General features: G+C 44.3%; 1 protein-coding gene and 1 long non-coding RNA gene across 2 annotated transcripts in view; one reads left to right on the forward strand and one right to left on the reverse strand.

Annotated features, from left to right (window-relative positions):
- TLCD3A (TLC domain containing 3A) overlaps positions 1 to 24,121 on the reverse strand; it is a 114,453-nt gene that overhangs the window by 4,408 nt on the left and 85,924 nt on the right. The window contains exons 2-4 of the mRNA XM_075334217.1: positions 22,997 to 23,080; positions 12,263 to 12,479; positions 2,704 to 2,799 (exon numbers count right to left, since the gene is read on the reverse strand). Of these exons, the coding sequence (XP_075190332.1) occupies positions 2,704 to 2,799; positions 12,263 to 12,479; positions 22,997 to 23,080 (397 nt within the window). The remainder of the gene's footprint in view (positions 1 to 2,703; positions 2,800 to 12,262; positions 12,480 to 22,996; positions 23,081 to 24,121) is intronic.
- Positions 16,684 to 23,099, forward strand: LOC142290264 (uncharacterized). The gene is made up of 4 exons (XR_012750254.1): positions 16,684 to 16,850; positions 21,083 to 21,148; positions 22,575 to 22,749; positions 23,021 to 23,099. It is a non-coding gene; the product is annotated as an uncharacterized LOC142290264 (long non-coding RNA).

The following is a 24,121-nucleotide window of genomic DNA, read 5'->3' on the forward strand; positions in this document are numbered from 1 at the left end:
AAATACATAAATACATACATACATACATACATACATATACACACACACACTCAGCTTTATATATTAGATTTCACAAAAAAATTATGCTATTACAATACTTTATATGTACCTTCAAATAGTGTAAAAACTAATATTTCTTGTGCATATAACAAGGCATTATACAGCCATTTAACACTAGAAGTCCCAGGGAGGGGTCATTTAACATTTCTACCTTTGGAACCCAGAGACGGGTCGAATGACCTGAAGGATTTTAGCTAACATCCTATAATCACCGTCTTTTGTTCTGTAAATAAGGCCATTACTGTTGCACTACAGGAGGTTGTTGTTTTCCATTGAGTTTAGCCATTTAGTTTCTAGTTAGTTCTATTCAGTTAATTGTATTTGATAATATAATTGACTAAAGGCCGCTTTACACACTGCGATATCGGTCCCGATATCGCTAGTGTGGGTACCTGCCCCCATCTGTTGTGCGACACGGGAAAAATCGCTGCCCATGCCGCACAACATCGCCCAGACCCGTCACACATACTTACCTGCCCGGCGACGTCGCTGTGACCGGCGAACCGCCTCCTTTCTAAGGGGGAGGTCCGTGCGGCATCACAGCGACGTCACTGAGCGGCCGCCCAATAGAAGCGGATGGGCGGAGATGAGCGGGATGTAACATCCCGCCCACCTCCTTCCTTCCTCATAGCGGCCGGGAGGCAGGTAAGGAGAGCTTCCTTGTTCCTGCGGCGTCACACATAGCACTGTGTGCTGCCGTAGCAACGAGGAACAACATCGTTACTGCTGCAGTAACGATAATTGAGAATGGACCCCCATGTCACCGATGAGCGATTTTGCACGTTTTTGCGACAATGCAAAATCGCTCATCGGTGTCACACGCAACAACATCGCTAATGTGGCCGGATGTGCGTCACAAATTCCGTGACCCCAACGACTCCGCATTAGCGATATTGTAGCGTGTAAAGCCCCCTTAAGGGTCATTTGACCCTCTTTCGAGATTTCAGGGGGAGCTCGAAATTTCTGGGACTTCTAGTGTTAAAGGGAATCTGTCACCAGGCTTTTGCTCTCCATCTGACAGCAGGATAATGTATCGACAGATACCATGATTCCAGCGATGTGTCACTTACTGGGCTGTTTGCTGTCATTTTGATAAAATCAATGTTTTCTCTGCTGCAGATCTAACAGTAATACAGAGCTAATGAGTATGCTGGACTACCTGGCAGCACGTCAAGTAGTCCTGCAAAGATAATCTACTGCTGATTAAATAGTGATTTTAATCAAAACTATACTAAGCAGCCCAGTAAGTGATACATAGCTGGAATCAGGATTAGAGATGAGCGAACCCATGGAAGTTCGGTTCGGCGGGCCAGCCAAACTTTAAACTAAAATCGATTTGGGACCCAAACTTGACCTGAACCTCAATGGAAGTCACTAATTGGCCAGTTCGAGTCTCCACTCACATGCAGCCGGCCATAAACAGATCACTTCCGGGGGCGGGTGAGTGGGGTTTTTCAATTTTTTTTTACTTGGTGCATACTACATCCAATCACGCTGTTGTTACCCCCAGTGTGTGCCGTTTGAACAGTGCAAGCGATTCGCACAGGGCTGAGCACTGAGTGTACCCAAGCACAGCAATGCTTGTGTGAGTCGTGTTCATACGTAAAGCATCCAAACTCCGAATCCGAACACCGTTATTTTGTGTAAAGTCTGGTACGAACACCAAACTTGGAGCTCACGGATCTCTAATCAGGATCTCTGCCCCTACATTATGCTGCTCTCAGATTAGGTGTTAAAAATCTGGTGACAGATTCCCTTTAAGAAAAAAAAAGTTATGGCTCATCATTAAAGAACCTGCAAGCACAATTTTGTAATGTAAACTAAACACAGGGTGTAATGGCATTGTTATTCTGATTACATTGATATCTTTGGGAAAAAAAAAAATCAGATTTGTGGTTCTTCTTTAAGTAGTTTACTACTAATTAGTAGGGATGATCGAATATCCCAAATATTCGGCTTCGCGAATATTCGACGAATAGGTCGCCGCTATGCGAATATTCGATGCGCAATGTAAGTCTATGAGAAGCCCGAATAGTTGCTATTCGGCAACTATTCGGGTTTCCCATAGACTTACATTGCGCATCGAATATTCGTAAATAGTCGAATAGCAGAGACCTATTCGTCGAATATGGGTGTAGCCGAATATTTGAGGTATTCGATCATCCCTACTAATTAGGTCTCTTTCTCCCTGCCAGTGATTCCCTAGCCCCTCCGCCTGCCCCTAGTCTCTGAATGACAGGTCACTACTGAGATTTCAAACAGAAGAGGCAGGTCATTCACAAAGCATAGGAAAGCAAAATTGTTGGGGAATCACAGACAGGGAAGATAAATCTTGTGCACCAAAATCTAATTAGTAGAAAACATCAAATGATGATTAAAGAAGAACCACATAGAGGATTTCGACACCAAAGATATCAGTGTAATCAGTATTACAGCGACATTACAGCCATGTCTTTTCTTTACAATTCAAATTTGTGCTGTGGTTCTGTTTAAGGCCTTCCCAGGCCAGGTCATTTATGGGATAAAAGTTTAGAGCCAGGCTAATGCCCCTCAAGCATAGGACTCCGCAAGTATTTTAGGTTTTTACATAGCTCAAAAGACTGTAGACATTGTATAATTAACTCACTGAACCCTGCCACATACCTGTATTAAAAGTTTGCCAAGTGATACAAATGGTGTGCTCAGTTCTGCAACTAGGAGACAGCCAACATAAAAATCTCCAATATCTCCTCTAATAAACTGCAAAATAGAAGCAAAAAAGTAAAGACCATTAAGATGAGCATATGCAGTCTATAAAACCTGGCGGGAAGAAATGCATGGTATGACAGCTCGTGTTGATACAAGTAGTAGACTAAAGCTAGCATAGCTTGAGGTATGTGATATTTACATGGTGATTTGTGTAGTGAGGACAAACCTGTGATTATAGCTTGTATCAGACAAATGCACTCACTCCTCAATGTTACCATAATTCCCATCACAATAGTACACAAAATAATACATGTATACATTACAAGACCCTTCTATGGACCAGAACGAAGATCCTGGACATGCTAATGGCTTCACTGTTATCTACAAAGTACATCCTGATAATATAGATAGTATTATTATATAGGAATTAGGAAATTAATAAAGAACTAAGAATTAAAAATACAAGCAAACTAGTATCAATTCTATTGATTGCCATGAACTAATACAATGATTTGCTCTCTGGCAACACAAAATAATCACACAACTTCGAATGTAACTTAGGGCTCATTCACATGACCGTTCCTTCTGTCCTGGTCAGTGTCTGTTTTTTTGCGGACCCACGGACAGGACCATCTTTTTAATGTCTTTTGTAAAACACCAAAAAAACTGAGCTGTGACAATTGTTCAATAAACATGCAACATTACAAGCATGTGAATTGCAGCCTCAAGACTAGAAAAAAACCAGGAGAAAATTGTAGAAAAAATACCCTGACTATAAATAAATAAATTGCAAGTGCTTAATAAACAGGGTACTTAGTATATACATTTTTGCAAAAAGGTAAGAAGCTGTCTCACCTCGTCATGGTGTACCCATCTGAGACAGTCCCTAACCTACTAAAGTTAAAAACAATTACCTGCTTCTCACTTTTTGCTGTGTATTTAATCTGGGACCCAGCTGACCACTTTACCATCCATATTGAAGTTTTGACATGACACTAGTCAGGTACAGAATATGTTTTTAACTTTAGTAGGTTAAGGACTGTCTCAGATGGGTACACCGTGACGAGGTGAGACAGCTTCTTACCTTTTTGCAAAAATGTATATACTAAGTACCCTGTTTATTAAGCACTTGCAATTTATTTATTTATAGTCAGGGTATTTTTTCTACAATTTTCTCCTGTTTTTTATTAATGTCTTTTGTGTAGGGTCGGATGGCACACGGTAGCACTTCCTTGTGCATCAGTTCCTACAAAAAAACCACATCGGGTGCCGTATGTCCGTTCCTTTATTTTGGAACATGTCCTATTCTGTTCCAGAATAACGGACCGTGACTCAATACAAGTCAATGGGCCCGCAAAATCCCTGGAAGCCGTATGGAAGCACTTCTATGTGACCTCCGTCGGGTGCCTGTGCAGTCTGTGTCCCACTCCCGCCCCGCGGCTGCTCGCACTGCAGTGTCTGAGCATTTGCTGGCACTGCACTGTGTGTCCGCATATGCCTGCACTGCAATGTCAGCATATGCCTGCACTGCAGTGTCTGAGCATTTGCCCGCACTGCAGTGTGTCCGCATATTCCCGCACTGCAGTGTGTCCGCATATGCCCGCACTGCAGTGTGTCCGCATATTCCCGCACTGCAGTGTGTCCGCATCTGCCCGCACTGGAGTGTGTCAGCATCTGCCCGCACTGCACTGTGTCAGCATCTGCCCGCACTGCACTGTGTCAGCATCTGCCCGCACTGCACTGTGTCAGCATCTGCCCACACACTGCACTGTGTCAGCATCTGCCCACACACTGCACTGTGTCAGCATCTGCCCACACTGCAGTGCGAGCAGCTGCGGGGATGAGGAGTGTTGCCGTCAGGAGGTTAGTAAAGTTCATTTCCTGCGGTGATGAACTCCTGCACTCCTGACGTCAGCACTCGTCACTGACAGACGTGTTCTAACATCACCTCTCGCAGGTGGCCCGAGACTGACTAGTGGTGACGTCACGGGTCACTCACGAGAGGTGATCTGAGAACGCGGCGGTCATTGATCTCAGTGACCAGCGCTGACGTCAAGAGTGCAGCGGCTTCCATCACCGCAGGTAATGTACCTCGCTAACCTCCTGAAGTCACCGCTGGTCATGCCCTGCAGTGACCTGGGCTGACCTCATGATGTTCTTCATTGACTGAGACAATGAGTATGATATGGATCGTTGTAGGACCCCCTTATTGGATTATGCTGGACCCAGATTTGTTTTTCTTTTCTATAAATTGGTGAAAGAGGGAATGTTTTAGGGAGTTTTTTTTTCAAATAAAAATTAGTTTGTCGTCTATTTTTTTTAAATTACTGACTGGGTTACTGATGTCGGGTATCTGATAGACGCCGTGACATCCGTAACCCCGGGAATTGATGCCCGGTGACATTACACATCTGGTATCAACCCCATATATTACCTTATTTGATACCGCACCAGGGCATCGGGATGAGCTGGGAAAAAGCACCAGGATTGGCACATCTAATGGATGCGCCACTTCTGGGGCGGCCGCGGACTGATATTCTTAGGCTGGGGAGGGTCCAATAACCGCGGACCTCCCTAGTCTGAGAATACCAGACCACAGCTGTCCGCTTTACCTTGGGTGGTTATCCAATTTGGGGGGGGACCCCACGTTTTTTGTTTTAAATTATTTATTTAATTTAAAATAACAGCATGGGGTGCCCTCTGTTTTGGATTACCAGCCAAGGTGAAGCTGTCAGCTGTGGTCTACAGGCTGCAACCATCTGCTTTACCCGAGCTGGCTATAAAAAATAAGGGTGACCCACGTCGTTTTTTTAATTATTTATTTATTTTTTGGCTAAATACAAGCCTAAGCACCCTTTAGTGCCACATGAAAAGCACTAAAGGGTGCAACATTACAAAATGCTGGGGAATGGGACATTATATATGTCTTTCTCATTATCTATCTATCCCTCTAGCTATCCCTCCATTGATTCATTCATCCCTCTATTTATCCCTCTATCTCTCTGTCTCTATATATATCCCTCTATCCCTCTATCTATCTATCTATCTATCTATCCCTCTATCTATATCTAGCTATCCATCTACTTATCTATCTAGCTGCTTCCATGTTTTGAGGTCCGCAAACAAACGGAAGGCACATGGATGCGGAATGGAACGGATGTCACACGGATGTCACACGGATGTATCCATGAAAAAAAAACGGACCGTTTTTTGAGGACCGCAAAAACGAAATGGTCATGTGAATGTAGCCTTAAAGGGGTTGGGACAAAAGCCTACAATCACTATGTGACAGCAGATTTGTGGTGAGAGCATTCGATGTATACACTGTCATGAATCCGATTTGCATCCTTGCTTTCACATGCCAACTAGACATAAGCAACTTGTTTCAAGTCACATCTGGGGAAAAAAGCCAGATGAGTCTAGTCAGTACATGAAAATTCGCATACATGTGGTCATGTGGCTACCTGTTTGCAGCGAGGATACTGGGAAATCAAGACAATGTGTCCAGTGCACGTGGTCTCAATTCGGCAGTCTACCGTCACCAGGGCCAGATTAAGGTTGGTGGGGGCCCCTGGGCAGAAAATCTGGTAGGGGCCCCATAACGTTAACATTTTTAGCCATAACAGTAGAGCACGAACCGTAGCATTTAGATATAAATCCAATGAACATTTATCTTATCCTGTTCTGCCACATTCAGATTTACAGTACTACAATACAGATACAGTCCAGGATAAATCACAGCTGTCCACTTACACACAGAAAGTAGAGTTAAGGCTGCTTTACACATTTCGATCTCGTATGCGATCGCACACTCCCCCATCGTATGTGCGGAACAGGCAATTTGTTGCCCGTGTCGCATAAACGATTAACCCCCGTCACACGTACTTACCTTCCAAATGACCTCGCTGTGGGCGGCGAACATCCACTTCCTGAAGTGAAAGGGACGTCACACAGCGGCCGGCCAATAGAAGCGGAGGGGCGGAGATGAGCGGGACGTAAACATCCCGCCCACCTCCTTCCTTCCGCATTGCCGGCGGGACGCAGGTAAGCTGCAGTTCATCGTTCCCGGGGTGTCACATGGAGCGATGTGTGCTGCCTCAAGAACGATGAACAAAGAGACGTTCAATTTTTAGAAAATGAACGACGTGTATGCAATCAACGTTTTAACGCACAATCAGGGTTGCACGTAGCTGTCACACACTACAATATCACTAACGATGCCGGATGTGCGTCACTTATGACGTGACCCCGCCGAGACATCGTTAGATATATTGTAGCGTGTAAAGCCCGCTTTTGTCACATATTTTTTATTGATCCCAATGTTAAGGCAGCCAGGGCCAGCTCCAGGGTTTTGTGGCCTCCGGGTGAGTCTCAGTGGGCCCCATCCACACACAGACACGCACACACACATACAGGCATGCGTATATACATATTTGAAGACAAATTCAGAAAAATACATATAAACAGACAAATATATGCACAGTTATATACACTGACATACATGCAGACACAGACACATTAGGGCTCGTGCGCACGTTGCGTAATTACATGCATTTACGCTGCGTATAGCACTGCAGTGTAAATGCATGCGTCCTGCGTCCCCTATACAATCTATGTAGATTGTGCATGATACGTGCACCCATTGCTTTTATGAACGCAGCGATTTGGGTGCTAAAATGTTGACCCAAATCCGTGCGTTCATAAAATGAGCATGTCAATTATTCCGTGCGCTATGGATGCAGCTCCCGCTCTGTCTATGGTGGGGGCAGCAGCCAGAGCGCATGAAATCGTCTTTTTTTGTACAGAAAAACTGCATCCATTATGCAGTGTTTCTGCAGCGATTTGACGCGCACATTTGCTGTCAAATCGCTGCAGAATATTCAGCAGTTACGTGCGCATGAGCCCTTACAGGTATTAATATGGGAAAGTCGCCAGCAGCCTCACTCACCTCTCCCGCTTGTTTCCGTCCAGCTCCTTCAGGACATGTGGCTGTTTCACGATGGCTGTCACTAACACACATGACTGCACACTGACAGCACTGCTGTATATACATCACAGGAGGGGCTGGGGGCTACGATATATACATTACAGGAGGGGCAGGGGGCATAGACGTTACTGGAGTGGCAAACAGCTCTGGTGGTGTACTCATCACTGCGATGGGTGACATAGCGCTCTGGGGAACCCATATAGTTCTGGGGGGGGGCGCACAGACTGCTCTAATTCATATATACACACACAGTACTGCTTCTTACACACACATCTCTGACACACACACACACACACACACACACACACACACACACACTACAATGCACCCCCCATCATCCCCTACACACACACACACACAATACAATGCACCCCCCATTACCCCTACACACACACACAATACAATGCACCCCCATTACCCCTACACACACACGCACACACAATACAATGCACCCCCCATTACCCCTACACACACACAATACAATGCACCCCCCATTACCCCTACACACACACACACACACACACACACACACACAATACAACCCCCATTACCCCTACACACACGCACACACACAATACACCCCCCATTACCCCTACACACACACACACACACACACACACACACAATACAATGCACCCCCCATTACCCCCCCCCACACACACACACACACACACACACACACATATAATACAATGCACCCCCCATTACCCCCCCCACACACACACAATACAATGCACCCCCCATTACCCCTACACACACACACAATACAATGCACCCCCCATTACCCCTACACACACACAATACAATGCACCCCCCATTACCCCTACACACACAATACAATGCACCCCCCATTACCCCTTCCCACACACAATACAATGCACCCCCCATTACCCCTCCCCACACACAATACAATGCACCCCCCATTACCCCTCCCCACACACACACAATACAATGCACCCCCCATTACCCCTCCCCCTACACACACACATTACCCCTCCCCCAACACACACATTACCCCTCCCCCCACACACAATACAATGCACCCCCCATTACCCCTCTCCTCACACACAATACAATGCACCCCCCATTACCCCTCTCCCCACACACAATACAATGCAACCCCCATTACCCCTCTCCCCACACACAATACAATGCACCCCCCATTACCCCTACACACACACAATACAATGCACCCCCCATTACCCCTACATACACACGCACACACAATACAATGCACCCCCCATTACCCCTACACACACACACAATACAATGCACCCCCCATTACCCCTACACACACACACACACACACACACACAATACACCCCCCATTACCCCTACACACACACACACACACACACACACAATACACCCCCCATTACCCCTACACACACACACACAGACAATACAGCCCCCATTACCCCTACACACACACACACACACACACACACAATACAATGCACCCCCCATTACCCCTACACACACACACACAAATACAATGCACCCCCCATTACCCACACACACACACACACAATACAATGCACCCCCCATTACCCCTACACACACACACACACACACACACACAATACAATGCACCCCCCATTACCCCCACACACACAATACAATGCACCCCCCATTACCCCTCCCCACACACAATACAATGCACCCCCCATTACCCCTCCCCACACACAATACAATGCACCCCCCATTACCCCTCCCCACACACACACACAATACAATACACCCCCCATTACCCCTCCCCCTACACACACACACACACACACACACACACAATACAATGCACCCCCATTACCCCTCCCCCACACACAATACAATGCACCCCCATTACCCCTCCCCCCACACACATTACCCCTCCCCCCACACACACAATACAATGCACCCCCCATTACCCCTCTCCCCACACACAATACAATGCACCCCCCATTACCCCTCTCCCCACACACAATACAATGCAACCCCCATTACCCCTCTCCCCACACACAATACAATGCACCCCCCATTACCCCTCTCCCCACACACAATACAATGCACCCCCCATTACCCCTCTCCCCACACACAATACAATGCACCCCCCATTACCCCTCTCCCCACACACAATACAATGCACCCATTACCCCTCTCCCCACACACACACACACAATACAATGCACCCCTCATTACCTCTCCCCACACACAAACACAATGCACCCCTCATGACCTCTCCCCCCACACACAATACACCCTCCATTACCCCTCCCCCCCACACACAATACAGTGCACCCTCCATTACCCCTCCCTCCACACACAATACAATGCACCCTCCATTACCCCTCCCCCCACACACAATACAACCCTCATCACCCCCTACACACACAAATTACACTGCTCCATCCCTACACACTCCTGCCTCCCCCCCTTCCTCGGAATACAGTACTCCTCCTCTGCCTGTCACAGAGCTGTGTTCCTTCACAAATGTTCCCCGTTATGTGTCCTCTGCCCCTCCTCACTCATCCCCATTAATTACACCTGTGTCTTCAGCTCCTTCATGGAGCGCTCGCTTCCTCATGTCCCCAGTGTGTCGCCGGCAGCACTGTGATGACGTCAGCAAGGTGCTGATCTCATCACGTTGCTGCACGTCGGGGGCGGGGCCCAGTCCCGGTGCGCTGTTCAAATGTATTTACGTCTGAAAGACGCAAATACATTTGAATAGGAACAGAAACAGGAAGCTGCGGTCATCGGCTCTGCTGCGCTCCTCTGCAGTGTACATGCCGGCACACAGCAGAGCCGGCACACAGCAGAGCCGGCACACAGCAGAGCCGGCACACAGCAGAGCCTCCTGCTCCTGCTAGTGTGCCTGGCATGTAAGGAGCGCAGCGGGGACAGCAGACAGCGGCCCACCACACCGTGCCCCTGCTTCTAGGTACGGCCGCAGCACATAGCAGGGAGCATTAGCACACCTCTGACCCCGGAAGTTCAAGCGGCCGCTGGTACTTCCGAGGTCAATCAGCGTCCTGTGCCCGCAGTTTGTTTTTGCGTCTTAAAGACGCAGATGAAAATAAATAGCGGTGCTCCCCCCCGAAAACACAGCTGATTTATTAGACTGTCTTTACGGAGGGGGAGAGGGTGTGAAAAAAAAAATGCTGACAGCTGCCTAGTGCCAAGTATGGTGGGGGCCCCCTTAGAAGCTCTTTTGGTGGGGGCCCCTGGGCTCCAGCCCCGCCTGCCCCGCCTATAATCCGGCCCTGACCGTCACATAGAATGACTGCAGATTTTTTGCAAGCATGGCAAACCCCTTGACAAGTCTTAGAGCGGTTCTCCACTACTTGGGACTATATTTTCCCCCATGCAAAATAACAATACCTATACTTTCTGCCAGTAGGAATGCCTTTCCAGTAAGTTCGTAGTCTGGTTTCCCAGGGTTTATGTGACATTTTGACTCTGGCTCCTTCAGGGAAAACCGATGTCCAGAGGAAGTACGAGAGCAACAGTAGCCTTCACTTCTTCTGCGTGTCAGTTTCGTCAAAAGAAGATGAGAGTGAAGTAGCCACTGGTTGGCTGCAGGGCTCGCGTGACGACATAACATCACCTGAGCCTCGGGAAACCAGGTGCTGACATATCTATAATGGCGCCCACACTTGAGGTGAGTATAGCTTTTGTTATTTTACATAGGAAAAATATAGTGATTGAGAAGAGGCTGTCCAAGTAGCGGACAAACCCTTTAACTACAGCTGAAAAAAAAAGTCATCTTTTTTTCCCCCCACCACAAATGTCCAGGGTTTGTGTCTGGTGTTTTAGCTCAGTTCTATTTAGTACCACATACAGCCAATGTATAAGAGTGATGGTGATTCTGGGGGGAATTATACAATGAAATGTTTGTCTTTTAGGCCTCTTTCACACGTCCGTGAAAAACCTCGCACGTTTTTCACGGACGTGTCAGAGGTGCGTTTTGCCTTCCATGAGCAGTGTTTATGGCACACGTATTTTCTCCGTGTGTTATCTGTGATAACACACGGAGAACGTGAACTTTCTGCTCACCTGTCCCTGGCGTTGTTGTCCGTGGTGCTGATCTTCGGTCTCCGGTCCTGCCGACTCCCCGCTGCTGCTGCTTCCGGCCGTAGTGAAGTGAATATTCCATGAGCATAATGAGCGGTGGTCGGAAGCAAGTGACAGCAGCGGCAGAGACAGCAGGGCTGGAGAAGGTGAGTAAAGTGTTTTTTTTTTACTCAAAAACGTGTGTTTTCTCCGGTGCGTGTCACACGGAACACCTCCGTGTGGTCCGTTTGCATTCCGTGTGACACCCGTGATGCCGGTGAAAAACGGACATGTTGGCGTGTGGAGCACACGGACACACGGATGCTCCACACAGACACACGGTCCAAGGCAGAACACGCATGTGAGCGTAGAACCATTGATTTTAATTGGTATACGTGTGCCCGTGTCTCCGGTACGTGAGGAAACGGATCAAACACGTACCGGAGACACGACGTGGAAAGAGGCCTTACATTCAGTTCTACTGCTTCATGCACTTACCAGTCCAATTGGCACAAGGATGGTCAGGATAGATATGTGATGAACAAGCATTAGAAATTCTTTCTTTAGAAGGCTGTTCATTGCTGCAGAAAAGTGATCTTTCCCATTTAAGATTTTGCTGTCTTTACACTTAAACCAATGGCGCAGATACATTGCATATGTGTCATACACCATGTACGGGATTACAAACCACATATATGCTGTAGCCAGCCAGTGTCTGTGGAAAAAAAATACAGCATCAGTAAACACTTATACTTATGTATTCAGTCACTTGTTTCCAGTTTTGTAAGATGTCTTATCATTTTGTACTTCTTTGTAGAAAATCCATTAGCTAGGTAAGGAATGTACGCCACATTTAAGCTCTGGAATTTAGTGCCTGCTCACAGCGCTCTGAAGCCTACTTTATTGCTGGATCCGGGCAGCTTTAATCCACCGCTGCTTCTCCCATGCTGGAAAGGTAAAGCTGCATGTGCCAGCCGCCTGGAAGAGTGCTGAGTTTGGACTAATGGCACAACCATACCAGAGGGACAAAATTTAACTCTAAAGAAACAAACCCGCCCTTGGCAAGTAGGAAGCCAGGAGGCCAAAAATCGGTGCACTCATGAAAAGGGAACATTAGAAAAACCCTTTCATTTGGAGATATAAATTGACTTTCCAACTTCAAGATGTAAAAAGTATTTCATGACATTTTGAAAAGTTTAACAATTTTTCAATATAGTTTCTGCATTAGTTCTTAAAAAGTCCTAACTCCTAGAGGATGTGATCACACTCCAGAGTGGGATTTACCCCCCACAAGTTCCTCTAGCAGACAGTTCCAGCTTTCTTCCGAATGCAAGGGATGCTTGGTAATAATAGAACTATACGGTCCTGACTCCTGAGTAAAAACAGATCGATGGAGTATTAATGTTTCAAGTATTGATATATTCAGTAACTGCAGGAAGAGATGTTGTTACATAAGATGTATTAGAAATTTTGATATTATATACACATTCAATTAATATCCTTTTTCTTGCTGAAAATACTAAAGGGAATTATCCGGGGCTATTTTATTTTTTCTCATGGAGCTAAGAACTTACAGGCAGGTAGTTGCTAACCGGCAACAGGTTAGAATGGTAAGGGACTACTCTGGCTGCTTCATTTGACCTCATGTCAACAGAGCAGTTTTCTCTTCAGGGGCTGCTCTGTCAACGAGGTGTGACACCTCACGTCATGCTGATTGACTCCCCACAGCAGAGACCCATCTGTCATTCAGCAAGACACCAGTAGTGATGCCCCATCAATAGAACAGAGTGGAAGAGAAGCAGCTGCTCCGTCAATGTGAGGTCAACAAAAGCTTCAGAATTTTAGGCAGGAGTGGACTGTGACTACTCTGCCACTGTGAGCTGTCGCCGGTTGGCAGCTACCTGCCTGTAAGTTCTTATTCCAAAAACGAAAAAATAAAATAGTCCCGGATAACCTCTTTAAACGCTTTACATAATATAAAAACTGAAATAAGTAATGTAATCTGAACAAGCAGGGCTTCTTTCATACCCGACACAGAAACCAGGTCAATGAAAATTGCTTGTTTCTTCACTCTTGGAATTTCTCCTGGTCACTGCATAGCACATTATCCTAAGCAAATGCTGCAATGACTCGTCACCATCTCTAATGAGGGTTATAATTATGTGTCACTAATTAACTTTATAACATCAGGAATGATCCATAAAAACTTTTGCTTATCAGGACAACTTCCTCTCCACCCGCAAGAAGGAATTTCATGGCCTATATTTTCGATGATGACTGGCGCATCCACTATATAATTACACGATGACTTAACATTAAAGAGAATGTGTCAGCAGAAAATGATTATTTAAATCAGTTTGTTATGTTAAATATATCTTTTTAATTTCTGCAGTTTATTTTTTTACTTTTATTGTTCACAAGACTATATTAAAGAGGATCTGTCACTTGCTTAAAAAACCCCCCTAAAACAAATACCTTGTAAAAATCCCTAAGCATTCCTGATTCTACAAATCTTTTTCCATTTTTCAAGCAGTTAAACCAGTAAACTCCCTTTTGCTCTGGTGTTTTGTAATCGTCAAACATCTTTTGCTACGGTTATTTTGGTGCCCTTTTATCTGCATTTTTCTTTGGGGTTTTTCCTGATGTTTTTCTTTTAGGGTAAGACCGCACTTTGCATTCACCTACTTGCAGTTCTAAACGCACGTTTTGGGCTTAATTGATTTGACCAAAGTTGCCTTTTTCTGAACTTTAGTGCTGAAAACGCATGCGTATTTACCGCGTTTTAGATGCGTTTTCAGCGCTTTTTGCATGCTTTTTCACCTGCATTTTGACAGATGCGTTTTGAACATCAAGACACAGCTTAATAAAATTTAAACAGTCAAACACAATGAAAAAAGAGAAAAAAAAGGATCAAATCTATATTAATGGGAAAAATAATGAAAATAGATATATTTCATAAAATTATAGAGGTAATATACATTTTATAGAAAAAAAGCAATAAATGCCTATTTTTCTTTAATTTAATTGTCGGATTATGTGTGTGTGTAAAGGGACATATCAAATCACTATTTTGATGTCCTAAAAGCATGCGTTTTGGAAGTCCAAAACGCATGTTTTCTGCACTGAAAAAGCAGGTAAAACGCAGGAATTTGCTGGAATCTTGGTTTTTGCCATTTCTCATTGACTTCAATGTTAGCAAAACGCACCCAAAAAGGCAAAAACAACTGACATGCTGCTTCTTTGAACGCATGGTTTTTGCCACAAAATATGCAAATTAAACGCAGCGTTTAGAAACGCAAAGTGCGGTCAGAAAATCACCATTTTCCATTGACTTTGCTGGAAAATCAAAACGCATGCCTTTTGGCATGAAAAAGGTGCTTCTCAAAACGGACCTAAAAAGCACCTGAAACGCAGGTGGAAACGCAAAGTGCGGTCTTACCCTTAAATACATAAAGCAATAAAGAAAATGTTTATAGCGGAAACAGTAAAAAAGCTTGGGTGTTTTCTGGGGGTTCTTTGAGTTTTACATTGACTTCTATTGTAAAGTATTGAGCGTCTTCAGAGCAGAAAACACCTGAAGAGTATACAGGTTACCTCTTTTAAACACTAGGCTTCCTTTCAAAGTGTTTAAAATAAGCTCAAAAGCCTGAACATGATATTTTTCCATAGAAGCGAGTATAAGCTTTTTAGCATTTTTTTGTATTTTCAAGCACAACAAGACGCAGTGTGAACTTACGCTAATACTGAATGCCTGTAGAATTCAGGTTTTTAGAGTCTTGTCTGCTAGAATGCTAAAAAGACAGAGACAGAGACAGACTCAGCACATGGACACTTAATCGCAACTAATTATAATATCTCTAATTAGGATAAATGCTTAGTTTGGGGTAGGTAGCAGCACTGGTTCATGTAAAGCTCTCTCTCTAACCGCCTAGTAAACTGGAGTTAACTTGATTACTGTGAGTCTTCATTTTTATTTATTTTGCATATATAAAAAGTTCTATCATATTCCAAAATACATTACAGTCATAATTATCTGTGTACCTACTGGGACTCCATCTAATAGAATATTAGTATCTTTTTTTGAATGTTGGGTTAAACTGGAATAACAGATGCAACCTGCGTAAACACAAGGAGATGATACAAAGTCCTCGCAGATTTTGTCTTTGGTGGGATTTGAACCCAGAATCCGAGCACTGCAAAGCAACAGTGCTAACCACTGAGGAAATAACTGGACACTCTGCATTGTCAATTTCCAAAAATGTATTACTATGTGCTGATTAAATTTGGAAATAAGTCAGCAAGACAAATGGCTGAGCATAGTCCTCTAGAATTAAAACCACTTTAAAGGGGCTGTTTCATCAGTCAGCCCCTCTCAGGAAGCAGACACTGGTGACTAGCTAATCACCCTGAGTCCTGTTCCTTGTACCCCTGGCAAACAGCTGAATCTCCTAGGAAAGTCATATCCATCACCCATTTCCTCTATACAGGCCTGGGGAAAATTGTTTATACGATGAAAAACATGAAAAAGAATATTACCAGAATCTTAAAAAAAAAAGATATATTTATTTTAAATATATTAAAGGGGTTATTTCATAGATGAGTTTTTGCCAGTTGATCCGTGGTGACCTCACAAGTGAGTTTTTGCCAGTTGATCCGTGGTGACCTCACAAGTGAGTTTTTGCCAGTTGAGCTGCGGTGACCTCACAATTGACTTTTTGCAAGTTGAGCTGTGGTGACCTCACAATTGAGTTTTTGCAAGTTGAGCTGTGGTGACCTCACAAGTGAGTTTTTGTCAGTTGAGCAGCGTTGACCTCACAAGTGAGTTATTTGTGAGTTGACCTGCTGTGACCTCACAAGTGAGTTTTTGTCAGATGAGCAGCGTTGACCTCACAAGTGAGTTATTTGTGAGTTGACCTGCTGTGACCTCACAAGTGAGTTTTTGTCAGTTGCGTTACTGTGACCTCACAAGTGAGTTTTTGTCAGTTGACCTGCTGTGATATCACAACTGAGTTTTCAGCTGAGCTGCTTTGACCTCACAAATGAGTTGTCAGTTGACCTGCTGTAACATCACGACAGTTTCAGCCTGGTAAGTTATTATGATTTCACAAGTGTATCTTAGTCCTTGTGGTAAGCTATAGTAACATTATAAATGGTTTTCAGACAGCTCATGATACAATGTGACATAAAAAATCCCATCAGAAAAGCTGCTGTGAGATATGTAGATTATAGTAAAAAAAATTCTGTTACATCACAAGCTTGTTCCTGGCAGTTTATCTCCTATGACCTCATAACTAGCTTCAGTTAGTAAAGCTCAGAGATGGACAAACTAGTGCATAAACTTTCTTGGCCCAGGAATCCTTTGCTCATGGTGTCTACACATCTGTCATTAGCTCTGTGGGACAGGTCCTTGATAATAAATAACTAGATTAACATATAAATCCTAACATATAACATTTGTATCTCTGCTAGTGAGAAATTTTTAAGTAGCATGGCCACAAAATACCTACAAAATGTTCTGGAAAGCTCATTTTCATACATTTTGAGACCATTAAGTGGGCTAATCCTGCAAAAAGAGGAGCATGTGTACACATTCCTTACACATTATCTTTTAAGGATTAGTGCATGATCTCTGACTACTTCCATTCTTGTCCTTTTAGCCACAGTGAATCCTTAGGCTATGTTCACACACAGCTTTTTTGGTAAGTTTGTTTCCTGACCAAAACCGAGCTTGTGGCAGGAAATCTCCTTTGAGTAATCTGCGTTTTTGGTGAGTTTTTAGTGGTGATTTTGGTGGCTTTTTTTTACAAAATGGGTTGTATCAATGAAAAAACGTTCCAAAAACATTGCAAAGAATTGACATGCTCATTCTTTGAAATCTGCAGCAAAAATGCAGGTATTTGACAAAACAGTCAGGATAAAATCTGCAGGTGTTGGTGTGTGTGTGTGTGTGTGAGTGTGATTTCAGAAATCTCATAGACTTTGCTGGTACTGTAAAAAGCAGCTTTTTATTAGCATGGATTTGCTTAAAACCAAGGCAAATCTGCAGCTAAAAAACGCAGTAAGTACCAAAAAAGCCCTGTGTGAACATACCCTTAAATCTCTTATTTAGGTTTGTAAAGATGACAGGCAATTTACATTTATTTAGAGTAGTCCCTCTAGATCATCACTCTGGGCCTAGCCATGTCCATGCATTATATGGACATTCATTGATTTCAACAAGAAACATGTTCTACATAATTATCTCCTGTCTTGGCGCTGTATGCCAAATTAATGCTTGCTACCAAGTTCCTCCATAGATCACTAAAGGGTGCTTTACACCCAGCGACACAGCTAGCGATGTCGCTCGTGAAAGCACCCGCCCCTGTCGTTTGTGCGTCACGGGCAAATCGCTGCCTGTGGCGCACAATATCGCTAGTACCTGTGACACATACTTACCTTCCTAGCGACGTCGCTGTGGCCGGCGAACAGCCCCTTTTCTAAGGGGGCGGTTCGTGCGGCGTCACAGCAACGTCACACGGCAGGCGTCCAATGGAAGCGAAGGGGTGGAGAGCAGCCGCATGAAAATCACGCCCACCTCGTTGTCGGAGGACGCAGGTACGGTGGTGTTCGTTGTTCCTGGGGTGTCACACTTAGCGATGTGTGCTGCCTCAGGAACGACGAACAACCTGCGTCCAAAAGCAGCAACGATATTTTGGAAATGGACGATGTGTCAACAATCAACGATTTGGTAAGTATTTTGCATCGTTAGCGGTCGCTCGTACGTGTCACACGCAACGACGTTGCTAACGAGGCCGGATGTGCGTCACGAATTCTGTGACCCCAACGACATCTCGTTAGCGATGTCGTTCCGTGTAACGGGGCCTTTAGGCTATGTCCGCAGGCCACATCTTTTTCAGCATTTTTGGTCCCAAAAAAACTCACAAAAAGCACCCACAGGACAAACACATAAAAAAACCACATGCGTTTTTTGATGCGTTCTTGTCCAATGCATTCAAAGGGTGAAAAACGCAAAAAGAATTGACATGCTGCATCTTTGTGGTCACTGTCCGTGGTGCTGATCTTCGGTCTCCGATCCTGCCAACTCCCCGATGCTGCTTCCGCCCGCAGTGGAGTGAATATGCGATGAGCATAATGAGCGGGGGTCGGAAGCAAGTGACAGCAGCGGCAGAGACAGCAACGCTGAAGAAGGTGAGTATAGAAATTCTTTTTATTTCCGACACGTGTGTTTTCTCCGGTGCGTGTCACACGGATCACATCTGTGCGGTCCGTGTGACACCCATGATGCTGGAGAAAAACGGACATGTCTATGTGTGGAGCACACGGGAACACGTATGCTCCACACGGACACACGGTCCATGGCAAAACACGCACGTGAGCACAGATCCATTGACTTTAATGGGTCTATGTGTGCCCGTGTCTCAGGCACGTGAGGGAATGGACCAAACGTGCCGGAGACATGGACGTGTGAAGGAGGCCTTAGTGAGCATTTTTACTTTGCTGAGATAATCCATCCACCTCACAGGTGTGACATATAAAGATGATTAGACATCATGATTATTACAAAGGTGTGCCTTAGGCTGCTCACAATAAAAGGCCACACTGAAATGTGCAGTTTTATCACACAGCTCAATGCCACGGATGTCGCAAGTTTTGAGGCGTGTACAATTAGCATCGGTATGCATAACCAAAGAATTTCTGCAAAAATTGTCATAAACTGTCTCAGGGAAGCTCATCTGCTGCTCGTCATCCTCATCTGGGTCTCCACCTGACTGCAGTTTGTAGTCATAACCAACTTGAGTGGGCAAATGCTCACATTTGATGGTGTCTGGTCGGTTGTACAGGTGTTCTCTTCATGGATGAATCTCAGTTTTCACTGTACAGGGAAGATAGCAGACTGGCTAATGATCCCCTGCAGCCTCCCAATACTGTAAAAGTGCACATTTTAGAGTTGCCTTTTATTGTGCCCACGCTAAGGCACACCTGTGCAATACTTATGCTGTTTCTTCAGCATCCTGATATGCCACACCTGTGAGGTGGATGGATCATCTCGGCAAAGGAGAAGTGCTCACTAAGGCCTCCTTCACACGTCTGTGTTTCCGGTACATGTGTTGTCCATTTACACACATATCAGAGACACGTTCACACCCATACTAATTAAAATCAATGGGCATCTTCACATCTCTTTGTTTTCACATGGACCATGTGTCCATCTGAACCACAAGGTTGTCCATGTGATCCACACGGAGACATGTCCACTTTTTTTCTGACAGCAGAAATATGTACAGCACACGGATGTCATCTGTGTGACACATAAAGGAAAATAACAGATCATACTGAAATTAATGTTTTCTAATATGTAAAAGATGTGAAAGTCTAGATAAAGTATAGATACATGGTAGATAGATAGCTACATAGCTTGCACAGCTATTTAGCTGAATAAATAATTAAATAAGAAAAAAAGATGTGTGGTTTCCCCTATTTTTGATAGCCAGCATAGCTAAAGCAATGGATGCGGGCTGCAACCCTCAGATATCTGTTGTATTTTGGCTGGTTATCAAAAATAGAGGGGATCCCACACAGTTTTTTTTAATTAAAAATAAATTATTTAAACATAAAATGTAATTGCTGGAAACAATGTGGGCTATTTTACGTCATGGGTAGCATACTGAAATGGAATATTTAATTTGTGACCTATATTGATGTTGGGTATGGACTCACTATACAACTCAGGTGTATTTTTTGTGACTAAATGTGTTCTTTCCTTTTTCTCCGTATTGTTTTTGCTGGGGAAAAATCTATATTATTTAGATTGTGTAATTACGTTGGTTAATAAAAATGAACATGAGTAAAAATAAATACAAAAAAAACCCGACAATTTAAAAAACGGCATGGGGACCCCCAGTTTTCATGACCAGCCAAAGTACAGCAGACACCTGGGGGCTGTGCTCTGCGAGAGCCGAGTATAGTGACGAGTGGTGACATCATAAGGTTACAGTAGTAGCCACCAGCTCATGTGCTACTCTTTGTGTGGCTCGGCTGCTGTGAACTGCAGTAACATAAGACATTAAGACATCACCGCTTGTGCCAGCCGCCAGCTCTCGTGGAGCGCAGAATGAGACCTGTTAGTGGCTGCTGCTACAGCTTATGGGGCTTGTGCTTTGAACGTTCTCCATACGCTGGGCAACTGAGTCGAGGAACATTATGGGACCTCCATGTGAATTACATTGGAGCTGCATGGGACTTCTTATGAGAATAAATTGGTGAATGAGGGACTGTGTCCGGTCTTTATGTCTTTAATTCTCTTTTTATGTCTTTCAGGTTCGCTTTTGTGACCTACTTCTGATTCGTTGGATCTTCATGGCTTTTTTTTTTTTTAGCAAATTGGTGAATGAGGGCATGAGTCATCGGGTGTTTTATAAAATGAAATATTTTTTGTTTTTTTTTTCTTTTTATATCTAGTGGATTAGTAATGGGGATGTCTGATAAATGCCTCTCAATTACTAACAGCAGGGCTTGATGCCAGCTGTCACTGACATCGACCCCACGTGTTACCTTGATTTCTACTGTACCAGGGCAATCAGGAAGAGATGCGTAAAGTAAAAGAATTGGGGCATCTAATGGAGGCGCTACTTCTGGGGCAGCTGAGGGCCTTCCTACACTAATACTACAAACTCCCAGCTGTCTACAGTACCTTGGCTGGTTCTGAAAATGAGGGGGACCCAATGTTGTTTTTTTATAAAAACAAAAAACAGTCTGATTTTCCCTTTATTTTTGATAACCAGCCAAGGTAAAGCAGAAAGCTAAGGGTTACAGCCTGCAGTTGTCTGCTTTACCTGAGGTGGTTATCAAAATAGGGGAAACCACAAGTAATTTTTTTTCATTTCATTATTTATTTATTTGGCTAAATAGCTTTACAATCTATGCAGCTATGTACGTATTATCTATCTATCTGTCTCTTTTAGAGATGGGTGATCCCCCCGATGTTCAGGATCGTGAGCCTTGTCCGAACATTTTGTAAAGATTGAGATCGGAATCGTGATAATACGAACTTGCGTCTGAACACCGAACTCGGGGCTTACAGTTATGGGATGGGGCGGGATGTAAAATAATGAATATAGTTAATAATAAAGATTGTCATTGTCATGCAGACTCTGTTTCCCGGCCGCTTGCGTATGACTCATGCAGTCTCGCATCGGCATCACCCTGCATAGACTGACACTCTCTGGACACGAGCGCCTCAGCTGCATGGAAATACATGCAGCCGACCGCTCCTGTCAGGAGAGTGTGCGGCCATACCGGTGATGCCGATGCGACACTCGCACAGTGACAGTCAAAGTTCAGTTAACAGCACCTTCAATGACGTCATAGCCATGTGACCAGTCTGTAAGCCAATGTCTGTACAACATTCACACCAGACTGGTCATATAGCTATGACATCATGGACGGTCCTTTATTCAGTGGTGATTACCGGGGGGGACAGCAATGATCGGATGCGGAAGCAGAAGCGGCCAGGAGACAGAGTCTGCAGGACGTGTTGCGGGACCAGTAAGTATAATCAGAATATTTTTAATAATGTGCTTTTTTACAGCCCCTGGACCCGAACTGTAACACCACACCAGTTTCCCAGGAAAGCTTGTGTTCGGGATCATGTGCACGAACACTATGTGTTCGGTACGAACCCCGAACTTTAGTTTGGGATTGCCCATCACTAGTCTCTATCTATCCATCCATTCATCGATCTCTATCAATGTGTCTCTACATCTTTAACACAAAAAAACATTCATCTCGATGTCATGCTTTTTTTTTTCAGGACATGTCACACTGTCACATGAACAGCAAATGGATGACAAACAGATGGACAAAACGGACTGTGCAACGCGTGCATTTTTTTCAACGGACATGTGAAGGAGGCCTAACACAGATTTACACATATTTGTGAAATATTTGAAAGAAAAAGGCCTTTTGTGTATAGAAAAAATCTTTAGGTATTTCAGTTAAGCTCATGATAAATGGGAGCAAAAACTAAAAGTGTTGTGTTCATAGTTTTGTTCAGTATCTATCTATCTATGTCTAACGATCTATCTAACTATCTGTATCTATCTAACTATATACTATCTATCTATCTATCTATCTATCTATCTATCCATACACACTTCTGATAAAAAGAGAAATGTTAAAGTATAACAATGTGCACATAGAATATATTCTGCGCCCCTGTTCCCTTGCACTTACCTGCTATATTTCACATCTTTGCAGGAAGTTACAACAATTATCCCAGAAACAGCAGCAAGAACTCCGTGAACAGAGGAAACAATTCTGCAAAATAAAAAAAAATATGGCGAAATATCTCTTAAAGGGGTTGTCTTAAGTTCCCAGTCAGGAACGCACTACTGTCCTACTTTCTGACTTCCTGTTTGATGGGGGAAGGGGCAGTGCTTTCCTGATTGACCTTTCATAGCAGTAGTATGCTGCTGCTGTTGGCTTCAGCTGTCCACATTCGGATGCTGCAGGCAGAAGCACCATAGTGCTCAAACAACTTTGTCTAAAGGAACATATCTGTAATGTTTCAAGCCAAACTATGGACTAGAAATAAAAATGGAGGGGTGCTGAAAATACCAAAGACTTTTCTCCCCACTTACACGGTCCATAAAGCTGAGATATGGTAATGGTTTGTTGGGCTCCTATACACTGCAGCGTTATCCATACCTCTGACTGAATTAGCCATACAGTGCTTGGCAAGTATAGATGGTATAGAAGTGACATTTCATTTTGACAGCAGATCTTCACCAAACCTGAGGATTACAATGTGTGCAAAAATAGGAGGTAAACTCTGGTATATTGTTGCTTTAGCTGCTGTCAGAGAAGTCTACTTAAAGGGAACCTGTCACCACTTTTTCGGCCTATAAGCTGCAACCACCACCACCGGGCTCTTATATACAGCATTCTAACATACTGTATATAAGAGCCCGGGCCGGGAGTATAACATAAAAAACACTTTATAATACTTACCTAACAGTCGCGCAGTTGGCCATATGGGCGTCTCCATTGTCCGGTGCTGGCGCCACCTCTTTTGCCTATCTTTGCTCTCCTTCTTTTCTAGCCGCAGTGCATGACGGGTCCGACGTAATACACACTCGCCGGCATTCAGGTCCTGAGCAGGGCAGATCAAAATATTGTAGTGTGCCTGCGCAGGACCGGCGAGTGTGTATGACGTAGCCGCGTCATGCACACAGGCTTCAGAAAGAGGACGAAGATGGCCGAAAGAGGAGGCGCCGGCACTGGACAGCGGAGACGCCCATTAGGCCTACAGCGTGACTGTTAGGTAAGTATTATAAAGTGTTTTTTATGTTATACCCC

The sequence above is a fragment of the Anomaloglossus baeobatrachus genome, chromosome 2, assembly GCF_048569485.1.
Source record: "Anomaloglossus baeobatrachus isolate aAnoBae1 chromosome 2, aAnoBae1.hap1, whole genome shotgun sequence".
Taxonomy (NCBI): domain Eukaryota; kingdom Metazoa; phylum Chordata; class Amphibia; order Anura; family Aromobatidae; genus Anomaloglossus; species Anomaloglossus baeobatrachus.